This window comes from Alexandromys fortis, unplaced genomic scaffold, assembly GCF_014885135.2.
Source record: "Alexandromys fortis isolate MF-2015 unplaced genomic scaffold, M_Fortis_MF-2015_v1.1 scaffold_418, whole genome shotgun sequence".
NCBI lineage: Eukaryota > Metazoa > Chordata > Mammalia > Rodentia > Cricetidae > Alexandromys > Alexandromys fortis.
The window spans coordinates 256,626-279,128 of NW_026068292.1; the positions used below are offsets into that span (position 1 = coordinate 256,626).

The window sequence follows — 22,503 nt, forward strand, 5'->3', positions numbered from 1 at the left end:
CCTTCCTAGACCTGGATGGAGAGGGAGGACCTTGGACTTCCCACAGGGCAGGGAACCCTGACTGCTCTTTGGACTGGAGAGGGAGGGGAGGGGGAGGGAAATGGGAGGCTGGGAGGAGGCGGATACTTTTTTTTTCTTATTCTCAATAAAATAAAAAAAAGGATATTAAAAAAAAAAGACTGCTTTGTGGCATAGGGACAAGATTTGTCCATTGTAAAGAGCTTGAACTTATAGGTCAGGATAGGGGCCTTTACCAATACTTTGACGTTGTGAAGTCTCAAGGCCTTTTCCTTTTCCCTGTTGTTCCAAAACTTTTGCCTCTTCTCTGAAACAAATTTTAAACATTAATTGAGGTCCATCATCAATGACTGCTGAAACTAACTGAATCCAATTATGTGGCATTGTTTTAATGCTAGAAGACAATAACTTTATCATCTCCCTAACAAATGTGGAGTGCAAACTGTAAGTTACAACAGCTTGCTTAATTTCTTTTATATTATTCATTTCTATAGGTGTCCATCTACTTTCTTTGGATCACTTTGGGTCTTTAGAACTTTATGCTTTGTCAGAGTAGATTAAATGGAAAGAAGCTAAAACCCTGGGTATATCAACTCTGAAATCTACTGGCAATGTTAAATTCTGTCCTTGTGCCTTCTTTCCCTGTTCATCAGCTCCAATAATTTCCTCAATTATTTCAAATCTTTTTCCTATTGTCTTTTGTAAAGCATGAATCTCCTGGCCTGTACATATTCCTGGTAATTTCATTGAGGCACATAGCCTCTGGTCCTCATTCTGCACATGTGATTCCAAGGTTTGAAGTTTCTCCTTTAAATATAACATCTCATCCTTGGACATTATTTGAATAGTGTGCAGATTGCCATCTTGGAGATTGTTTATCTACTAATTTATCATAACTTCTTAACAAATTTTGACTGTCAAATTCAATAGTATTAATTCTTTCAGATAACTTTTTAGTACTCTTAGATATGGATTCAATTTTGTTCATCAAATTAATGTTATCTTTTTAATAGTATTAATTTTGTCTGGTAACTTTTGATTTTCAATGTTAATAATCCTGTCAACTACCTGTTCATTGTTTGCATCTAAAGACTGTATCATTCCTAAAAGTGCAATATTCTTTCTTAATGATAGAAATGGAGAGGAAAACTGAGTCCCAATCTCCAACAAATTGAAGTATCACCTTAACCAAATATGATTCACATAATACAATCCATATTATTAGCAAAAAAGTTACTAAAAGTTTCAATATTAATGTAGTCTGACATATTGATTTATTAATTACATGTTCTGTGATTTTGTAAACTGTAATCTTTATTGTCCAGCAGATATTATGGTTGCAGAGTTTTGATTAGAAGCAATGCAACCAGTGGTGACAGAAATGTTCCTGGGCCACTTCAATTTTCGAGCCGCTTTAATTTTCCTCCTTGGCAATGGTCAAATACCGAGAAATATGTTTTGCTTGACAAATTACAAGCAATTAAATCAATTCCATACACAGAGCAAGCAACAAAAAAAAAAAGACCACCTTAACTCACAGGCAGGGAGCAATATATATTGCCATGTGGCAAGGAACCGCAGCAGGGAACATGGCAATCATGCATGCACTTGGGAAATTTCCAAGTTTCACATGCGGTACACTTTGCTGTGGCAGGCTCTACAAAAAATATACTTAGGTAAAAGCAAGCCAAACAGGGATGGTAGGGAGACTGTCTGGGCCATGGACCAGCTAGGACATTAGGCTGTCCACCCGATAGGCATGAAGTCTGAATCCATGTGATGGCCAAATGAAGATGGATGCTTAAAAAAAAATTCATACTAGCTCAGAATTGAGAAATCGATGGTTATTTATTTAGGGGTAGATTCACAAATTAGAATCCTTTGCTTGAATGGGGATCAGACTGGATCCCGCAGCTGGAAAAAAGAGGCCTGAGGCATGCTCTACATTGGCATATATAGTACAAGAGGCCACACACCAGTGGCCAGGTAACTGTTGCCTGAGGTTTCTGTCCTGTCTGGTTTCTATCCTCCCACAAGGTCTCAGAAACATTTAGCCCCAAAGAAGTTACACAGAGATCTATCTTAATGATAAACTGATTGGCCCATTAGCTCAGGCTTCTTATTAACTCTTATAACTTATGTTAACCCATTATTCTTATCTATTTTAGCCACCATGGCTTGGTACCTCTTTCAGTGGGACAATTACGTCTTTGTTCTTCAGTGTCTGGACAGGACTGGTAAGGAATGGGCTTCCTTCTTCCCAGGATTCTCCTGTTCTCATTGCCCTACCTCTACTTCCTGTTTGAATATTTTTTAAAGGAAACTTTTTTCCATTCCCTCTTTGTTCATTTCATTTAGAACTCATTTTGTCACAGTCCAAATTCTGCCTATAGATTGGGGTTGCATCTTGTTAATGGATGGTGTCTGTTACCATAATCTTTCTCTAAGGCATAGCCTAGCCTGGCCAGGGATATGTGTTCAGTTCTCTGAACCTTAACATCAATAACTTCTACAGTTGGTGTTTCTCTTTCTTCCAGTGAGATAGGTTTAGTCATTCTAAAGAAGGAGACTGTTAAGGAACTTGCAAGCAATTCAGAACATGAATAGATGATAACTTTAGGAAGAAAACTGTGCTCATATACAATCTGTGTAACCTAATCATGATGAAAAATATGATTTAGGGCTGGGTGTGGCTCACCCCTTTAATTCCAGGATGAGGGAGGCAGAGGCAGATAGATCTCTATTACTCTGAAGCCAACTTGGAATCCACAGTGAGTTCCAGGACATCCAGAGCTATATAGAAAGAACCTGTCTCAAAAAAAATTATAAAAGATTGCATGTAAGATTTGGTTTTAAAGGTAGAGTTATAAAAAAATAGTTACAGGCTGAGATACAGGAGAAAAGAAAGTATAAGCCTCCGTGAGATGTTTATAGAACCCTGTGCCACAATTGTATTCTACATAAATTAAGTGTAGGCATAAACTGAGTTGACTATCACTCAGAGCTGCTTATTCAATATGGTGGCTCTTGGTCAACTACAGCCTTTGGGTACCTGGGATGTGCCTGGTCTAGATTTAGAGATGCCATGAACATGTAATACACACTGAAATTGAATTTGATTTTAAAAAGCATGCAAACTATTTCAACAATATTTACAGTGACTATATGCAGAAATAATGATGTCTTAGTGCTTAGAATAAATAATGTACAATATCAATTTTTAAGAATGGAATTTTTCAAAATATATGAGACAGTTTTAGTCTGTTGCATAACTCTTTATGCCACACCACAGTCTTTAATGTGGTAGCACTAACAATTTCACACGTAGTGGCCAACACTCTTCATGAGTGGTAAGTTTCCTATAAACAAAATACCCAAATAGCCTGAGTGGTGGGTTTTGGCATCTATCTAATAGAAGTACTGTTCATTCTGTAGTTTAATTTTATATCAAACAAAACTATTCAGGAATAACAGATACTAAAATGACATCAGCACTGAAGGTTTGTGAACCTGAACATAGAGGAAATACCCAAAGTGACATTATATAATCAGTGAATGAGTATACATATCATAGATAAGAATAAATTACTATGTCAATGTTAGATGTCCTGAGTGTGATCATTTGGATATGGTTGTATAAGATAAATTGTTTTCCCTTGAAAATATGTAGGAACATTTGAGACTCAATTTTATTTAGTTTATTTGGTTCTATGGCATAGGCTCTCACTGTATTCATTTTGGACCCCAGTAATCTTGTCTTGACCTCCTAGTTGCTAAGATTACATGTGTAAACCACTACATCTAGCCATCTTCAATCATTACCACCATCTCTATAAAACCTCAACTAATGATAGATGGATTAAAGAAGAGTGGGTAGAACAACTGATGTCTTAGATAAAATATAGTCAGCAGTTCCTTGAACTATCCTTGTAATGGCTCACCTAATTTGATATATTTGATAGCCAAAAGAAATGTTTATACCAATGAAGAAACCTTTCACATGAAAAAAAATACATAAAACAGAATAGAAATCAACTAACAACTAAGAAACTGAAACCCAAAACTGCATTGTAGTTCTTAATTGCACTTTCAATTAAGATGATTTATCCTATTGATAATGAAAATTCAGACTGCTTATTAGGGTTCTTTATTTCGTTCTATGGGTACGTAAGAAAATAGAAAGTGTAGATTCTTCAGGGCCTTGGGGGATTGGGGTGTACATGTATCTAAGAAGATGTACTCCTCCAGGAAGAAAGATGGCTTCTGTTCTGTCAAATCAGATTCAGAAGAATGTTTTCAACCTCTTCCCGCACATCTCTCCATTTGCACAGAGGAGAAAATCCTGGAATCAAAATACTTTTTCATAAGGAATCACAGATTATCAGAGGAAACAGATAAGAATCACACTTCCCATTTTACCTTTCCTTCTTGCTTGAGGGCGATTTGGGTAATTTATCCATTCTCGTCTCGCAGATACAGGGATAACAATTTTCACACTTAGTATAATCTAGTCTTGTTCTAGATAAAAATGCACATCTTCTGGTTTTATGACTTAAATTTGCTATTTTCGAGTCACTAAAGAACAAAAACAATGGGCATTTTTTTTTTTAATTTTGAGCAGTCGCTGAAATATCATGGTTTGGAAATTCTATATAAAGAACATATGAAGAATATGGGAACTATTACTATTTGGAACAATGAATTGTACCCTGTCTCTTGTATTTTAAATAAAAACTGTTTGACTAGTAGTCAGACAGAAAGTATAGGAGAGCGACCAGGCAAAAACCAGAGGTGGGGCACCAAGGATTCTGGGAGAGGAGAGAGTCAGCCAGTCTGCAGTCATCATCCAGACACAGAGGAAGTAAGATGTGACAGCCTAGCTGAAAAAGGTACCAGTCCGTGTGGCTAACACAGACAAGAATTATGGGCTAATATAAGTTATAAGAGTTAATAAGAAGCCTGAGGTAATAGGCCAACCAGCTTATAATTAATGTAGACCTCTTTGTGATTTCTTTGGGACTGAATGATTGTGGGACTTGTTGGGACAGAAACCTTGGTCAACACTACTATACTATTCTATATGAAGAATGTGGGAACTATTGCTTATAATTTCATCACTAAAATGTTTTATCTCTAAGCTCATTAATAAGAAATGGTCTCTTGGTCATCTTGGTCATACCAAAATTCCTCTTATCCCACTCTCACAGCTTTTGGTCATGACATAAAACTGATTTTAAATATTTCCCAAGGAATTATTTTATGCTAAACCTGCTTTCTCACTTACATTTTGTCAGTTAATGGCTATGTAGAAACAATAGTGTGTAGCACATGGAACAAGTTCTCATTTGCTTGTGCCTTAAGGAGAAAGGGAATATTTGTAGTATAGTCTCAGGTAAGGGCTTGTAACTAATGTTTGGGGCTCTTTTCCCTTTTCTTTCCCCCACCTCCCACTACTTCACAGTTAATGGGTCTTCACTGAAGCATAGTAATCTACTGAATTCTCTGCATGCATAGCAACCCTGATTTCTGGAGAATGATAGATTAGAAACCATAACTCCTCTTTTGTAAAGAAGAAAAAAATAAATGCTGTAAAATAAAAAAAAATGATTAAAAATTAGAAGACAGAGCAATTAGTAAATGTGCTAAAACAGAAAGACTGTGAGTTCTAGTTCAACATGGGTTATGTAACAAAACCAGAAGTCAAAAAGTAAATAGGTAATATAATCCTGTAAAAAACCTGCAGAAATCACATTCCTACTCAGGCTGAGTGATGAAGGAGGGTCATCTGTCTATGTGTTACTCTCATTGGTTAATAAAGAAACTTCCTTGGCCCTTTGATAGGACAGAAAATAAGGTAGGTGGGGTAAACAGAACAGAATGCTGGGAGGAAGAAGGCAAGGAGGTAGACAATATAGCTCTCCTCTCCAGATGGATGCAGGTTAAGATCTTTCCCGGTAAGCTACTACCTGTGGTGTTACACAGATTATGAAATATTGGTTAAAGCAAGATGTGAGAATTAGCCAGTAAGAGGCTGAAACTAATGGGACAGGCAGTATTTAAATGAATACAGTTTCTGTGTAATTATTTTGGGTCAAGCTAGCCCATGGCTGGGAGCTAGGTGGTGGGAAGCACCTTGCAGCTCCTTCTAGAGCTGAGGTTTTAGCAGGGGTTTGACCAATTATATACATCAACTACAAAAAAGTTAAGTGAAAGCTTTAGATAATGTTGCTCATTTTATCTGTCAGCATGATCCAGTCTTAACATGTATTTCTAAGCTTTTGATTTATTTTTGCTATGCACATCATAGAACATACAGTACTAATGTGCGTTCAGTATTATATTACTATCAGCCATCTTCTAGACTATTTCTCCTCCCTGTGTAACACTTGATCAAAATATGTGATATGCATCTTGTTCTTACCCATGGGCTTCATAGAGAATGAGGAAAGCCATGAAAATTGAAAGAAATGCCTTTACACATATTTAAACAGGTGTAGCAGAAAAAGGGCCACTAGTTCCCAAACTAATCACACAGAAACTGTATTAATTAAATCACTGTTTGGCCACTTAGCTCTAGCTTCTTATTGGCTAACTCTCATATTACTTTAACCCATTTTTATTAATCTGTGTATCACCACGTGACGGTGGCTTACCAACTAAATTCCTAGCATCTGTCTCCAGTGTCTCCTTCACTTCTCTCTGACTCTACCCTTCTTTCTCCCTTCATACAGCCTTTCTTTGTCTAGTTCTGTTCTATCATGCCATAGCCTCAAAGCAGTAATTTATTAGTTAACCAATAAAAGCAAAACATAGACACACCACCCACACCATTTTCCCTTTTCTGTTTAAACAAAGGGTAAGGCTTTAACTATAACAGAGTAAAATTACATACAACAAAACAGTTATCGAGCAAAAATTACAGTTGTAATATTTATATCTACTTTATCTTTTACCCTAACTAAGGAAAACTATATCTAGAAATTCTTCAACTCCATCAAAGACTTTAGAAGGATATAATATTACCTAAGTAAACAATAAGTGTAGAAGAAGCTGTGGGCCGCTTTCTGCCACCCAGCTTCTGGACACCGGCTAGCTTTACCCAAAATAACTACATAGAAACTGTATTCATTTAAACACTCCTTGGCCCAATATCTGTAGCCTCTTATTGGCTAACTCTCACATCTTGATTAACCCATTTCTAATAATATGTGTATCACCACGAGCTTTTGGCTTACCGGGAAAGATCTTAATCTGTGTCCATCTCAGAGAGGAGAGCCATGGCATATGCCTCACTGCCTTCTTCCTCCCAGTTTACTCCACCTACTTAATTTTCTGCCCTATCAAAGGGCCCAGGCACTTTCTTTATTAACTAATGAAAGTAACACATAGACAGATGACACTCCTCCATCATTTCCCCCTTTTCTGTTTAAACAAAAGAAGGCTTTAACTTTAACATAGCAAAATTATATATAACAAAATAGTTATCAAGCAAGAATTACAGTTACAATATTTATATCTACTGTATCTTTTATCATAACTATGGCTAAGTATAACTATCTATTTTCAACTCCATCAAAGACTCCAGGAGGATATAATATTCCCTAAGTAAACAAGATGTAAGCAACTTCTAAAACTCTAGAAATGACAGTTTGTCAGTTATTTTCTTCTGTGTCCTGCAGACCATCTACCAGACACTTTTATGAAGCAGGAACTCAAAGGACAGTGTCACCTTTGGACAAATTTAGCAATCATCTTTCTGTCAGCCCTACATGTCCAGTTTATTAAGCAGTCCAGGAAAGAGCAGTTTCTTGCCCAAGTGGCTAAACAACTCAATAAGGAGCCTCTTTGATGCCCATTTTCCCCTTGAAGTACCTTGTGCTGCCAGAAGCAGATTTGTGTCATTGTCATGAAAAGTCTTAGGTTCTTAAAACATTTTAAATGCCATATTCTATAGTCCTTGAAAGGTTTGAAAATGCCTATCCATCTGAAATACATCTCTGTACATCTGGAAATCCTAACTAACATGACTACAAGCTTGACTATTATAGATGATTATCTATTAACTTATATTTCTTAATTATACACTACATTTTTAAATGAGCTACACAAACACAATAACTTAATAAAGATCAGAAATACATATACATATAACAAACTTGACCATAAATTTGTATCAATAAAACATGATTCATACCAATGCAAATTATTCATATCTATATTAAGCAGGGACTATGCTTTCATTTTTCAGCTGCCCAGACACAATCACACGGAAACTAAATTAATTATAATACTGTTTGGTACTGTCTTAGAATTCTTACTAGTTAGCTCTATTAAATTAATGCATTTCTATTAATCTGTGTATTGCCACAAGGCTGTGGGTTACTGGTGCAATATGTTACTCTTTTAGCAGCTAAATGACATCTCTCTCTATCTTTGTTCAGATTGCCCACATGGCTTTACTCTGCTAAACCACTGACCAAAATATCATTACTCATTAACTAATAAAGGTAACATATATCACACACAATCCTCTCAACTCATGTACCACTGTTAGTGTGTGTGTTCAGGAAACTCACAGGTTAAATGGGCCATTGTCAATCCATTGCCATTGGCTTTTTCCTGTATTATACGATAATCCAATCCAGTAAGTGCTTGGATTAATTTTGATCTGAAGGAACTTCTGTAAAGAAAAATACATATCTGATGATAGAATTTCCTTCTGTTTCAGAGAAAGAACATCGTAACTCATCTTAGCTATTTTTATGTCAATCCTCTGTTGTCCTTTTCTCCAATCTATTGAAATTCATTTTTAAAATAATTTCTCACTAGTGCCTAATTTGTGCCAAAACCAATAAATTTCAAAATTTACTTTAAAAAGAAATCAGGTATCTAAAAATACTGGATTCATGAAATGATTTGTGACTGTGTTTCTTAGAGAAAGTCACACTGTGTAGCCAAGGCTGTGCTTGAATTCACAATCTCCCTTATTCAGACCCCTAAATGAACATGGCATACCAGCTCCACATGTAATTCTGAAATTATAAAAGTATTCAAGTGAGCCTTTGAATATAGTCAGTTCTGCCAATGATACATGTTTGGATAAGGGTAGCCTAGAAGTTATGATAGTGGCCAATCTAAGCTGTTCCACCCTAAGATACTAAACTATCTGAGTAGCAGGACCCACTTGCTGGAGCACCAGGACCCTAGACACCTAGGATAAAATCAGACAATTGGAGAAAAAGAAGTCAATGTAATAATGGCTAATAATATTTACAATACTCAAAGATTGATTCTTAGCCCAATTGTCTTCAGAAAAACTTCATCTAGCAACTGATGTAAATAGAGACAGAGACCCTTAGCCAAACTTTAGACCAAGCTCACGATAATAAGAGGGAAAGGGATCAAGGACTTCAGAAGAGAAGTCATAGAAATAACTACCCTTTACCCATGAGAGCTCACAGTGTCTGAAGAGACAACCAGGGAGCCTGCATAAGACTTACTGGATTCTTCATATGGGGCAGTTGGGCAGCTTGGTCTTCTTGTGGGACATCTGACAGGGGAGCACGGGCTGTCTCTAACTGTTGCTGGGCTTTGAGACTCTAATCTTTATAGTGGTCCACATTTTCCACGGACTTTTCAACTTTCAGAAAATTTATTTATTTTACTTCTTGTCTGCTGTTTTCCTTCTTACCTCTCCTCCCAACATCTCCCGGCATTTCCTCTTGACTTCTACCCCCAAAACTTTACCACTCCTTTTCTGTTCAGCAAAGAGTAGGCTTCTCGTGGAATCAACAAAAAAATGGGCATACCAAATTGCAGTAAGAACAGACAACCCTGTCCCCTCTGTATTAAGACTGGGAAATGTGAGATGCTGTGCATTAAACTCCATGCTTCAGAGAGGAAGCCATTCTGTGGTAGAATTTGATGAGGAGATAATCTAAAAATCATATGCCAAAATATATTCAGTAATTTTAGTACATTAAATATTTCCAAATATCTTCTTCTCTCATCATGGCAAAGGTTTCAAGCTGATCCTAAAACTGTTTGTCCAGAAAAATATTCTCTGTGTATTTGGATACATTTCTTTAGTAACAAATGTAAACAGAAAATGTGAGAACTTTGATCATTTTGTTTTTAAATACTCATTTCTAGAGATAGATATCATCTTTGAAATTTGAGAATATTATAAAGTAAATATTTTGGCCAGATTCCATGAAAATCACAAAGGGACTAACTAGTTAAAATCATTTATTACATGGATCTTATATAAGTTCCATTTTGGAATTGGGCCCAGAAGTCACTTAATTTCTTGATTGTCATCTAACTGCTCATTTCAGACGGTCTCACTTCTGGACTCCAAGCAGCAAGCACTAAGTTACAGGTAGTGGTGTACCTGTCTCTTTGGAAATAAATAAATGTCAGTCACTGGATATTCTATACCAAAGCATTAAACTTAATCAGGGAAAACATGATTTTCTGAGGGATTCTCTAGCAGATTCTTGAGAAAGGGAGGAAATTACAAAGATGCAGTTGTCTCTTAATATCTACTCTCTTTGTCAAAAACCCTGTGTCCAGACAGTAAGGCAAGAGCAGGAGTCAGTTTCTGGGAAGACTCTTACTGAAGTTTTGCTCACATTACTGTCAAACCATATACAGTCTTGAAGGTTTTACTTTCAAAAACATGCCAGCACTCAGTATGCCAATATTCAAGGGTTAGAGACACACTCCCAGAGAATTGATTAGCATAGAAGAGTCTACGGTACCAGTTCATCATCATCGTCTATCTTCAAAAGGGACAAGCTGCAGTCCTGGCAGGTCCGTATACATCCACTCCAGTCTTTTTTGTCCATGCTGAAATAACATTTTATGTCAGAGCAGAACCAGGATCCGTCAACATATTTGCCTACAACAGAGAGGGTGAATAACTAAACTTCTTATTTTCTGGTATACTGTTATCAGAGAAATGCATTTATTATGCCTCTAACTAAGAAAAGAATCACGGCTCTCAGAAATTGAGATTCTAGCATACAGAGAGACTCCTGTACACCCATGCTTTATGCAAAGCTCTATATATGGAAACAGCTGATGTGTCTATTGTGGATAAATCAGTACAATAATATAGCAGAAGAACACAAAGGAATACTGTTTATCCTTGAAGGGTAAGTAAATCAGCGGCGCATGATGGCTTATTCCCATGACCTGAGCACCCCAGAGAGTGATACAGGAGGGTCACCAGCAGTTTGAGGCCACCATAGGTTAAGTAGTGATGACTTCCAAACCAGCCTTGGTGAGAAAGTAGATTCTAAGACAGCCTGGGCTACAGAGCCTCAACACCCCAACACGACAAATACAGATGAAGACCACTGTGACAAACATAGATGAACTTGAGCATGGTGTGCAAAATGAAACAAACCAGGCCTAAGACCAAATTTTATGACTCAACTCAGATGAGTGTTCTAACACAGTCCAAGTCTAAGAAAGAGAGCTTGAGGGTGGAGAACAAACACTGGCTGTTCAAAGGTTGTTACAAGGATGACAGAATTCTATAACCCTGGGCCCACACTGGTTCACACATACTGTTCATTTAAAGTTGTGCTGTGCTCTATGTTAGATGCTCTTATCTTAAGAGTTATAAGAGACATATGAGAGAGCTTGTGAAGGTGATAGTCTGTTCTGATTGTGTTGATGCATTCAATGGTATGCCCACATACCCAAACATGTCAAGTTTAAAACAATGAAATGTGTCCAGTTAGTGTAAAAACAACACCTCAATACAATTATTTTGTTTATTGAGGAGATTGTGATGGCCATGTTCAATTAACAAACTTTATCTTCAATCTTTGTTTTTTCCTATGAAGAGGTATCATTGTGTAGCTCAGGCTGGCCTGGAATTTGTTGGACTGTTCTCAAATTTACAATCCTTCTGCCTCAGCCACCTAAGTACAGGAATTACAGTGTTAAACTATCATTTACAAAAAACAAAGGCTTTTTAAAAAAATATTAATGATACAAAATGTTTCTCGTGGGTGCGGGATACTTCAAAACACACACATTGTTATTTCTGTGACTGTATCCACCTAAATGCTCTATGTTCATTTTAACCTAAATATTTTGTAAATACACTCTTAATAAAAACTTCATGTTCTGACAAAAACAAAGTGGGATACTCAGATTTTCCCATAAATAAAAATGACCTGAATTCTTGGCTAGGAGGAATTGTAATTTCATGCACTGGTAGCAGTAAGATAATCCTAGAACCCTTGAGTTCTAGATACTGTAAGATTATACTAATCCAAACAAGGATTTCCAGGGTTCTTTACCGCTACATAAAACCTCAACAATTAACCCATAGATCACCAGTGTCAATAGTGGCTAACAGGACTCAAATCTTCTGGAGAAGAATCAATGAGAATAGTGCAATTCCTTATTCAAGATCCCCTCCATACCTGTGAACTTTATGCAATCTGAAACTTTAGTTTCTCCACAGCGTCTATTGCAGGAGTCAAGTTCCTTCTGATGTTTGAGGTCATCAAACTCTCTAGACTTATTGTTCAGTGTTTCTTTCATCAAGGTATTGTTACTTTGTAGGGTTTGATACTGTTGAGTGAGGTTGTTTAGAGTTTTCTGCAGTACATGATTGTTTCCACTATACTGAGACACTAAAATTAATAGCAGATATAAAACCAAAAAATGATCACATGGAATAAGTATTAAAATATAAGATTAGAGAAAAAACTTCAATTTTATACCAACATATGTCATTACTTTAATTTGTACTTTAAAGTTTAGAAATTAACATATCAATTGAATATAAAAATTGAAATATCAATTTCTCTATGTCAGTAGATAGAATTTTACCAGCAATATCAATAAAAAGTAAATGATAGGTACAGTTGAAGGAAACTGTAATGGAAGCACCATACCTACCAATTAATTCACATTTTAACACCATAAAACTTACAAACAAATAACTAAGTAAATATTCAGTGGACACAACACAACATGAAAATGTGAATGAAAAAGCATTAAGGAATGATACAATTCTGACTGGAGTCTTTGGAAATCATAATATCCATATATGTAGCTGTGTTTTAGCCCAGACTGAGAGTGAGTTTATCTAAACATTTGACAAAATCCAAAAACGCTCAGGCTTTAATGTCTCTTTACAAAGGAGGTATTTTCATCTAACAATTCCTTAACATACACAGAGTAAAATAAATAAATGCTCATCATTTCTTTGCATATCTGTATCTCACAGAATGCTTACATTTACATAAGATTCACAATCACCTGAGTTCACAAGACTGACTATCACAAAGTTCTCAGAAGGCAAACTGCCACCACATCGTCAAAAGGAATATGACCAAAACTGAGACAAAATGAGGCAGCTCCTAACAGCCACAGAGTTAATAGGATAGGTATGTAAGAGAACCGGATACTGTAGCATCAGAAAGAAAACATTCAATGTCCAGAACTATGTGGCATATTCCCTATTATAGACAGGACAATGGACAGTGTTAACGGCATAAGTAGTGTCTAAAGTTATTACTTAGGCAGAAAGGCAAAGAGGATGTTTATCAGTTACTCACCATATGCCACCAACACTGCGATGGCCACCAGAAGGGAACAAAGGATTCCCAGAGATATTGCAATGAGGTACCTGGGGACTAAACACTCTTAAATAAACAAAACAAAGCAAGAAAATTATCACCATGAACAGAGCACATCCTTTGTGCTAATTATAATTTTGCATAACATGGCCTCTAAAAATTTTACAGAAGTCCATCTTACAACCTGACTGAACATGTGCTTTCTAAATTGTAGATCTCTCCCTAAAATTTACCTACCGTAGAGATGCTACATTTGCGAAATTTCATAGGATTTAAAACTTTGGCTTTGTATTCTCAATTCTCTGTCTCAACTTAGAAGCAGCTGGATGGCAGACATGTGCCCTGCCTTCCCCAGTTCTACAGGATCAAAAGTGCATACTTCAAAAGGCACTGGAAGGAGAGACACAGTCCAAGTAGAAGACCCCAAACTGGAGCGAGCAGTCCACCAAGTGAGCATAACTGAGGATGAGGAGGGAGGAAGGAAAGAGGGTTGATGTTCTTGAGAACTGTAGAGAAGCTTGGTAGATGGGAGCTGATCTGTACACAGGCTCATTCTTAAAGGAGCCTAAATTTAACTCTCTCCTTTCTTTCCTTAAATCCAATCTTCTTCAGAGAATACTGAACACTTTTGTGTATCTGAGGTTTTGGAAACAAGAAGCCATGCAGCTGATTATCACCTGGTAAAAGAAGTAAAGACTCTCAGCTGGAGTCAATTTGTGACAGTGTGAGCAGACTGCGTACAGAAAAAAAATAATAATAATAGAGCCGGGCAGTGGTGGCTCATGTCTTTCATTCCAGCACTCGGGAGACAGAGGCAGGTAGATCTCTGTGAGATCGAGGCCAGCCTGGTAGACAGAGAGAGTTCCAATGGAGGCTCCAAAACTACAGAAAAACCCTGTCTTGAAAAACAACAAAAGAAGAAAGGAAAAAGAAAATAAAGACTCCTGCTTTTTATTAATGAACTTAATTTTCTTCAACATTTCTTTAAATGCAGTATGATTTAGTCCTCCCCACCCTCACTACCCTCTCCTATCCTCCTCCTCCTCTGCAGCCTTCTACCCAAGAGACTTTCTCATCTGATGGACTATTGTTGCTGCTTCATTGTATTAGATCTTGGGAATGCTTCAGACAGTTAAAGCACCTTATGTTAGAGTGAAAGTATTACTTCTAATCCATGCATTTCATTTCTTTGAGATTCGGTACTCTAGAACATTTGGCTTTCTTCAGACTGCAGTTTGTCTGCTATTTTTAAAAGTTTCAGAATTTTTCTTCACTAAACTAAATTAAAACCTCTTAATTTTTTTTTTCAAATTTGACAGAAAGTATTAACTTCTCACTACTTGATTCTCAAGAACTTTTGCTTATCGACTCCTATTGTTCTACTTCGCCACTAACTAATTACAAGTAGATGTAGAGTTGCATTTTTTCAGTCTATCTGTTTTTATTTTAAATTTGACTACTTTATTTTTTTAACTTGTTTTTGAACAGTTTTGTACATGGTGACTTTCACACTCACACTCACCTCCCTTCTACTCTTGGGCAGCTCAACTGTTTTCAATAGAAGCCAGTAGGATATTGTTTTCAAATGTCAAAAGTTACAAGGCATAAAAACCAAGTGAATTTAAATGTTTAAAACATTTACCTCTGTGAACAGTTTGTCTCGGCCCTTGAGTCTCATCATGCCTTCCTTGGGTCTGCAATTCTGAAGACTTACCAAATCTCACAGATGTGTAAGTGATCTCCTCATCACTCATCTTGATAGTAAGTAAAGTATGCTTTGTTTAAAACCTGACCTTGAGTGATTTCTAAAGAAAAAGGAAAATTTCCACCATTAGGAAGATCCCTGGATCTGATGCTGCAGTGTGATAGGAAGGGGTGGGATCTGATTAACTTCTATAGCAATCCAAACATCCTAACAGGGACTGACCTAGAATTCCACTAGAGGTGAGAAGTGTTTGAAGATTTCTATTAAAGTCATTTATATTGCTATTAGTCACAGTAATTATTATCAGAAAATACAGAATGAATTTAAAAATATACTAATAAGTTATTGTAATATTGGCACAGCCTATTTGTTCAAATATTCAACAAATATAGAAATGTCAGGAAAACTTGGTACCACTGAAAAAAATCACTGAAAAACTTTAACACTAACAATTCAAATAACAAAAAGTCAAAGATTTCTGAATAAATAATTGCTTTTAGCTGTGAGCCTAGCCTTTAAGCACAGGACCTTTCCCTGGCACTTAGCTGGCTTTTAGTAATCTGTTCCCCATGCTGGGTTAACTGTCCATTTCTCAAAGACATGAGGGGAGGAACTCGGTCTTGACTTAACTAGATAAGCCATGATTTAAGCAAGCCCATGGGAGGCCTGTCCTTTTCTGAAAGGAGAGGGAGGAGGAGTGGATGTGGTGGTAGAATGGGAAAGGGGAGAGGAAGGAGGGGAAACTGATTGGTATGTAAAATAAAAGAAAAACTATTATTTAAATAAAAAAAACAAATAAAATTTTCTTTAGATTTAGTTACATATTTTGATAAATGCACAAGTATAAAAATGTTCTTACTGGTTTTTAAATTGTACATGGTTCTCAGTGTATCCGAAAAACCACCCAAAAACAGTATTTAAACCAAGGACAATGGCACTGGGTTTTGATCCTACTGCATGTAATGACTTTGTGGGAGCCTAGTCTGTTTGGATGTTCACCTTCCTAGTACTGGATGGAGGGGGGAGGATCTTGGACTTCCCATAGGGCAGGGAACCCTGACTGCTCTTTGAACTGGAGAGGGAGGGGAAGGGAATGAGGGTAGCTGGACGGAAATGGGAGGAGGTGGAAATTTTTAATTAAATAATATAAATAAATAAAAAAGGAAAAAAAAGTATTTAATGATTAATCCTGATGATGATTAACGTTTTGGGCTACAAGACACATATATATTTTTGGGTTAAAGCCCAAACCTGAGCTGTCCAACCAATCCGCCCATCAATGGTCTATACATTCATCTCCAGGATCAGACCTGGTAAATATAAGAAAGTAGAGATGATCCTACTGAGCGGAGTAACCGAGACCCAGAAAAACAAATGCCACAGTGTTTTTCGTATCTGTGGCTCCTGTCTGAAAGTCTTCAGACATGCTACAAAATCCGAAGTAACTGCAGCAACCAGGAAGGTGGAAAGGGACATTGGAAGGGTGGTGTGTGGTACCAATAGAGAGAAGCATAGCAGGATAAAACCTGGAGTTTAAATGTCAAATCATTTCATGTACACAATAATTTCACATGTTATATTCCAGTATATAATGTTGCCGGACAAGCCTGCATGAAAATAAATTTTGTCATTACGCTGCAGTCGTTAATGCCCATAATGGACTCAATTCTCTCATTCCACTTTTATGTTTGTTTTAAGGATACAACTCAGGCAGTCAGTCAGGCATGTGTAGCGTATGTTACACACGGAGCCATCTTACCTGGCTCCTATTATGACTTCTTCAAGATAAATAATATATAAATATTTGGTGCAGTTAAAGAGTAGTAAACTCCATAGATCCCTCCACCTTATTTTCTTAGCACACAGAAGTCTCTTCCCACTCAGAAAGAAAATAACTAGTGCTGAACTCCAGTTTTCACTTGCTGCCTGAGTCAACCAGATCTAACCCAGGCAATAGGGCTTCCCAATCAATCCTGCTCTCAAGTCAAACCATGTGAAATTCTCTAGAGGACAAAAGATCATGTGATAGAAATAAAACAAAAGCAGCAGTTACCTGTGAATCTGATTAAGTAAACCAAGCCCTGCAAGTGAGGGACAAGTTGAACTTTCCTCCCCGACAAGGTCCTCCCAGAGCTCCAAGAGAAAAGGCAGAACTGAAATGCCTCTGAATGATACTCCAGCTCATGATTGTCAGCCCCTCCTCCTTACAGAAACTGTAAAGAGGAAACTGCATGATGAAAGCTGATGCTGACAGAAAGGAAAGAACCAACATATCATGTCAGATGCTGCAAATCATATCCATAATCAATATTTAAAAGCTAAGGTGAACATACCTGTGAGGGAGTGAAACCAGTGTCCTTAGCAAAACCAGTAGTAAAGAGAAGTGACTGATATTCCTCCACTCTTAATTTTATAAAAGGCTGTTGGAAAATTTTTCTTTTGCAACTATTGGAAAAAAATGTATTTCTTGTTTTTTAATTATGTTTATTATAGCTGAAATATGTTTTAAGATTCCTTTAAAGCGCTCACTTTAAAATCACTCCGCTGTGAAACTCTTGCTGTATATTCTTTTTTGCTTTTCATTCATAGAGAATGTTTACTGGGAATGTTGATGTCATTTTGTACGGAGGAGATTTTTGGGGGTTTTTTGTTGTTTTTATTTATTTATTGCTTTTGTTTGTTTGTTTGTTTGTTTGTTTTCTGACTCTTTGAGACAGGCTTTCTCTGGTTAACTGTTCTAGCGGTCCTGGAACTCACTTTGGTTTTTTTTGTTTGTTTGTTTGTTTGTTTCTTTCTTTCTTTCTTTCTTTCTTTCTTTCTTTTTCTTTTCAGTTTTTTGGGACAGAGTTTCTCTGTAGCTTTGGAGCCTATCCTGGAACTAATTCTTATAGACCCGGCTGGCATTAAACTTACAGAGATCCACCTACCTCTGTCCCCTGAGTGCTGGGATTAAAGATGTACTCCACCACCACACCTGGAACTCACTTTGTAAACCATGCTGGCCTTGAACTCACAGAGATTCAACTGCCTCTAACTCTGGGATTAAAGGCACTTGTCACCACTTCCAGGCCCATCTAGAGAAGTTTTATTCATGGTACTGGGACATCAAATCTAAGACACTGAGCATGCTCAGCAAATGCTTTATCACTTAGCTATAGACATAGACTCTTTGTTTTGTTTTGTTAGTTTTTTGATTGGTTAATAGTTTGGTTGTATTTTTTGAGACTGTTGTTATATTCATGCTATGTAGCACAATCTGACCTCAAATTCACAGTCCTCTCGATTTGTCTCTTCAGTGCTAGGATTATAGTTGCATAATACTGTACCAATTTATACCATGTTTTTGATTTATATTTTCTAATAATCAGTTCACATTTCTATATTTCATAAATATTGATATACAAGATTTTAAAGCAATATACAATTATCAATCAGTTTTACATGGCTTTAATTAGAAATATCTGCTGCTGATCATTCAAGTTGTTTTATAATAGTTTGTTGTTAGTTTAAAAACATGTAATATACTTTAAAAAATACTTAGACATTTTATTCATGAAGTAAAGGAATTAAAGTAGATATACTTTTAAGGAACTCTGGTATAGATTATAATACTCCCGCTTGTTAAGTTATATAGTCTATCATTTAGTATACACAATATTCACAATTGATAATTTTAGAGATGAGATATGGTGAAATTTTCTTCTATGTGAGTTTTGCTTTTGGCTTTGTGAATGATGATTTCTGGAAAGAAATTGTGTCAGCAAAGACAAATGCTGATTAAAACTACAATGCAATTGAGAGGACGTTGTAGATTTAGGGGTTATTTACCTTATCACAGGCTATGTTTAGCCCCCTAAGTAGCCTTTTTTGTGCACTGTGTCAGAACTAACATCCTGTGACTAATAGATAAAAAATTTTTTTAATGATATCAGCTTAGCAAACCACTAAGTGCAACAACCTGAAAGCAAGGAACTTCATCTGATGACCTGTACAAAAGCTTCCATCTTTCTGTAACCACATCTCTGATGTGGCCACCAATGTATGCTGAATTTGCCTTGATGTATAACTTTCTCTGTTCTGATTTATTTAATGACACAAAGTAACTAACTCCAGATGTATAAATAAAGCCTTCCAGAATACTCAGAATTTAGATTCAATGTGAACTCAGAAGGGCCTGCATTTTAGCTTGCCACAAGCATGAGATTGTACCTGGAGAAACATGAGTGGAAATACCAATTAAGCACTCTGACTTCAGATAACTTCGATCATTCACAAAGTCTTTGACCACAGCAAAAAAGAATTATAACTTCTTTTCAGGCTTGCTGTGATTATTTAACAAGATATTAAAATGATTTTTTGTTTAGTTTTCTTTAAGGCAGAGTCTCACTATGTACTCCTGGCTGGCCTGAAATTTGCTATGTAGAACTGGCTGTCCTCAAAATCATAGTGATTGCCTGCCTCTGTTTAAAAGTGTTGGGATTAAAGGTATGAACCACCACATCAGCTTCACAAATAAAAATTTTAATCATAACCTGGAAATGGATAGTAGGCTTTCATTCAACATGAAACATTATATTTAAAGTCCCAAATTCCAGTTGTTCCTTACCACATAAATTTGAACAAAACACTGAATCTTCAAACCTGTTTTTTTTTTTTTACATGGTTATCTAGAGAGTGTGTTGTCTAATCTCTAGGGTTGGAATAACGGCCATCAGGAATATAGACAGAAGCACTTAGATTTCTAAAGAACATTTTTTATGCTTTCTAGCCAGTGGAAACTTCTCTAAGCCACAGTACGGTCTACATTTTCTACCTGACCTTGTCAAAGGGTGAAGGTGTTTGGAAGAACAGGATAAAGATGGCAGATGAGCCAAAGAGAAGAACTGAGAGATCCACTGCTACTCTAGAAAATCCTTGTTGTTGCCATCAGATCCAGGCTTTTATGCCACACTCCCTCGGAAATGTTAATGGTGCTGAGACGCTTTTCCATCCTTATCTCAGCTGAGAGGTTGTCATACCTACCACTGGGACTAACCACATGCAGGGCATGTTTCCTTATGTTTTCTACATATTGTATGCCTCCTCTAACATCAGGCAAAATCTGTGAGCAAGAACACCAGATCTGTTTTGTTCGTTATTATGACTGAAGCATGAACAGGAGATGCCTACCAGTGTGCTTGATGAAGGAGGAGTCAGTTAACAATAACTGAACACAGAGTGGGTAACTTTTTGATTCTGGACATAGACAGGAGGAGGCCAAGTCAAAGAGCTGCAGTTTCCTCTGAGTACTGTACAACTAAGCTCTGAATTTCTAGGGGAAAAAAAAAAGTAAAGTGTTAGTAAGCAAAATTTGCATTAGAAGATAACATCACGTTAGACATAACTGATATACAGTTCCACGGAGGTTCATTGGTTAAAGTCCAGAACAAAATATGAAATATCAAAATTCACCTCAGCAAATTAATAAAACAGATAATGAGAAACCCAAAGAAATACTTTGTTTCCTTGAATTTTGTATTCTAAATTTATTTTTGTGCCTAATAACCCACACATACACACTCAAATATATATTCATCTTCCTGGATTGTTTGATGTAAATTTCTTTATTTGAAAAAACACAACTGCCTGTTCCTTTATATCGAGAGAGATTCAACCCTAGTTAGACATTCAAACCTTCTAGTTGGATCCCCAGACATCAGTGCCATCATCATTTTACAACTACAAGCTGTTTGTCCTGTACTAGGCTGAGGTGAAGGACACCTGCAGTAGCCACATTCCCACAGGAAGAATGAGCTGAATCACTGTCTTCACCAGGAAGACTAAATAATAATGATCAGCTTCACACCTCTTAGTATTTGTCTTAAGGTAGTCCTTTCGTAATACTAAAATATGGTAAATTTCACAGCTTATAAAAAACAAAAAGAGCACTATTTTGAGATTTCCTGTGTCACTAACCACACCCCATGTGTCCTACTATCTACAATTATAGAAGTTATAATTCTGTATTATCATGCCTACTCGCATCGTCCTTGGTGGGCCACAAGCATTGAGAGCAGGGAGATGAGAAAGGTGCATCAGGAACTCAGAATGAGTTGGAGAATTCAGACAGATATCTGGCCTTTCAAAACTCATGAATAAAATTACTTATGGAAAACACAGTTAAACACCAATTCATAAGGATTTTGTTATTTTTTCCCTATCCTCTCACTATATCATAGTTCAGAAGAGAGACTATAAGTAGCTCTCCAACTCCACTCTGTGTGTTGTAAAGAGGCTGCTTATTTGTACTTAGCTGTTCAGCCCTGAAATAATCACACAGAAACCATAATATTTGCAATACTCTTTGGCCAATAGATTAAGCATATTTCTGGATAACTAATATCTTTAACACATCTCCATTAACCTATGTGCCATGAGGCTGTTCCTTACCGAGTAAAGTTCTAGAATCTGTCTCTGGTGGGGTTACATGGCTTCTCTTGACTCCACTGTAGTTTAGTTTTAGTTAATCCTGCCTAGCTCTGCTCTACCCTATCACAGCCTCAAATACACTTCTTCATTAACCAGTGGTATTCATAGCCTGCAGTGGGGAATCCCACATTATCTGTAGAGTCAGAAGACTCAGTTTATCCTCCTCAAAACACTCTTCTTTTTAAGTTTATTTGTTTTTGTTTGTTTCTGGTGAGTAGGCTGATTTAGTTCAGGATGACCCAGAACTGACTATGTAGCTGAGACTGGCCTGGACCCTTGATTCTCCTCCCTCCAAACTGTGAGTTCTGTGATTACAAGGTGAGCCACTGAGTGCAGCACCAACATTGTTCATGGCAAACAGGGTACTAAGCCAGAACCTGCAATGAACAAAGCCACCAGCTGTCTGAATACCTAACTAAATCAGCATTACACAGTAAATAAATAAACAATATAAACTCTAGTGGTACCACTTAAGTGAAAAAAAATCAGCAAATAATTATTAGGTAGATAGGATGGCACTGTTCACAATTGTTATAAGATTATAATGTGTTTTTTTTTTATTGAGAATAAGAAAAAAAAGTTTCCGCCTCCTCCCAGCCTCCCATTTACCTCCCCCTCCCCCCACTCTTCTCCCCCTCCCCCCACTCCTCTCTCCCTCCCTCTCTAATCCAAAGAGCAGTCCCTGCCCTGTGGAAAGTCCAA

The 22,503-nt window shown here is 36.9% G+C and overlaps 1 protein-coding gene across 1 annotated transcript in view; it reads right to left on the reverse strand.

Moving 5' to 3' along the window:
* The window catches only part of LOC126494912 (uncharacterized), a 61,791-nt gene extending 44,357 nt beyond the window's left edge, over positions 1-17,434 (reverse strand). Inside the window, exons 1-7 of the mRNA XM_050132408.1 lie at positions 17,387-17,434; positions 15,271-15,433; positions 13,608-13,694; positions 12,465-12,677; positions 10,782-10,921; positions 8,595-8,698; positions 4,438-4,593 (exon numbers count right to left, since the gene is read on the reverse strand). Coding sequence (XP_049988365.1) covers positions 4,438-4,593; positions 8,595-8,698; positions 10,782-10,921; positions 12,465-12,677; positions 13,608-13,694; positions 15,271-15,382 — 812 coding nt within the window. The 5' untranslated portion in view covers positions 15,383-15,433; positions 17,387-17,434. The remainder of the gene's footprint in view (positions 1-4,437; positions 4,594-8,594; positions 8,699-10,781; positions 10,922-12,464; positions 12,678-13,607; positions 13,695-15,270; positions 15,434-17,386) is intronic.
* Positions 17,435-22,503: the final 5,069 nt, after the last annotated feature.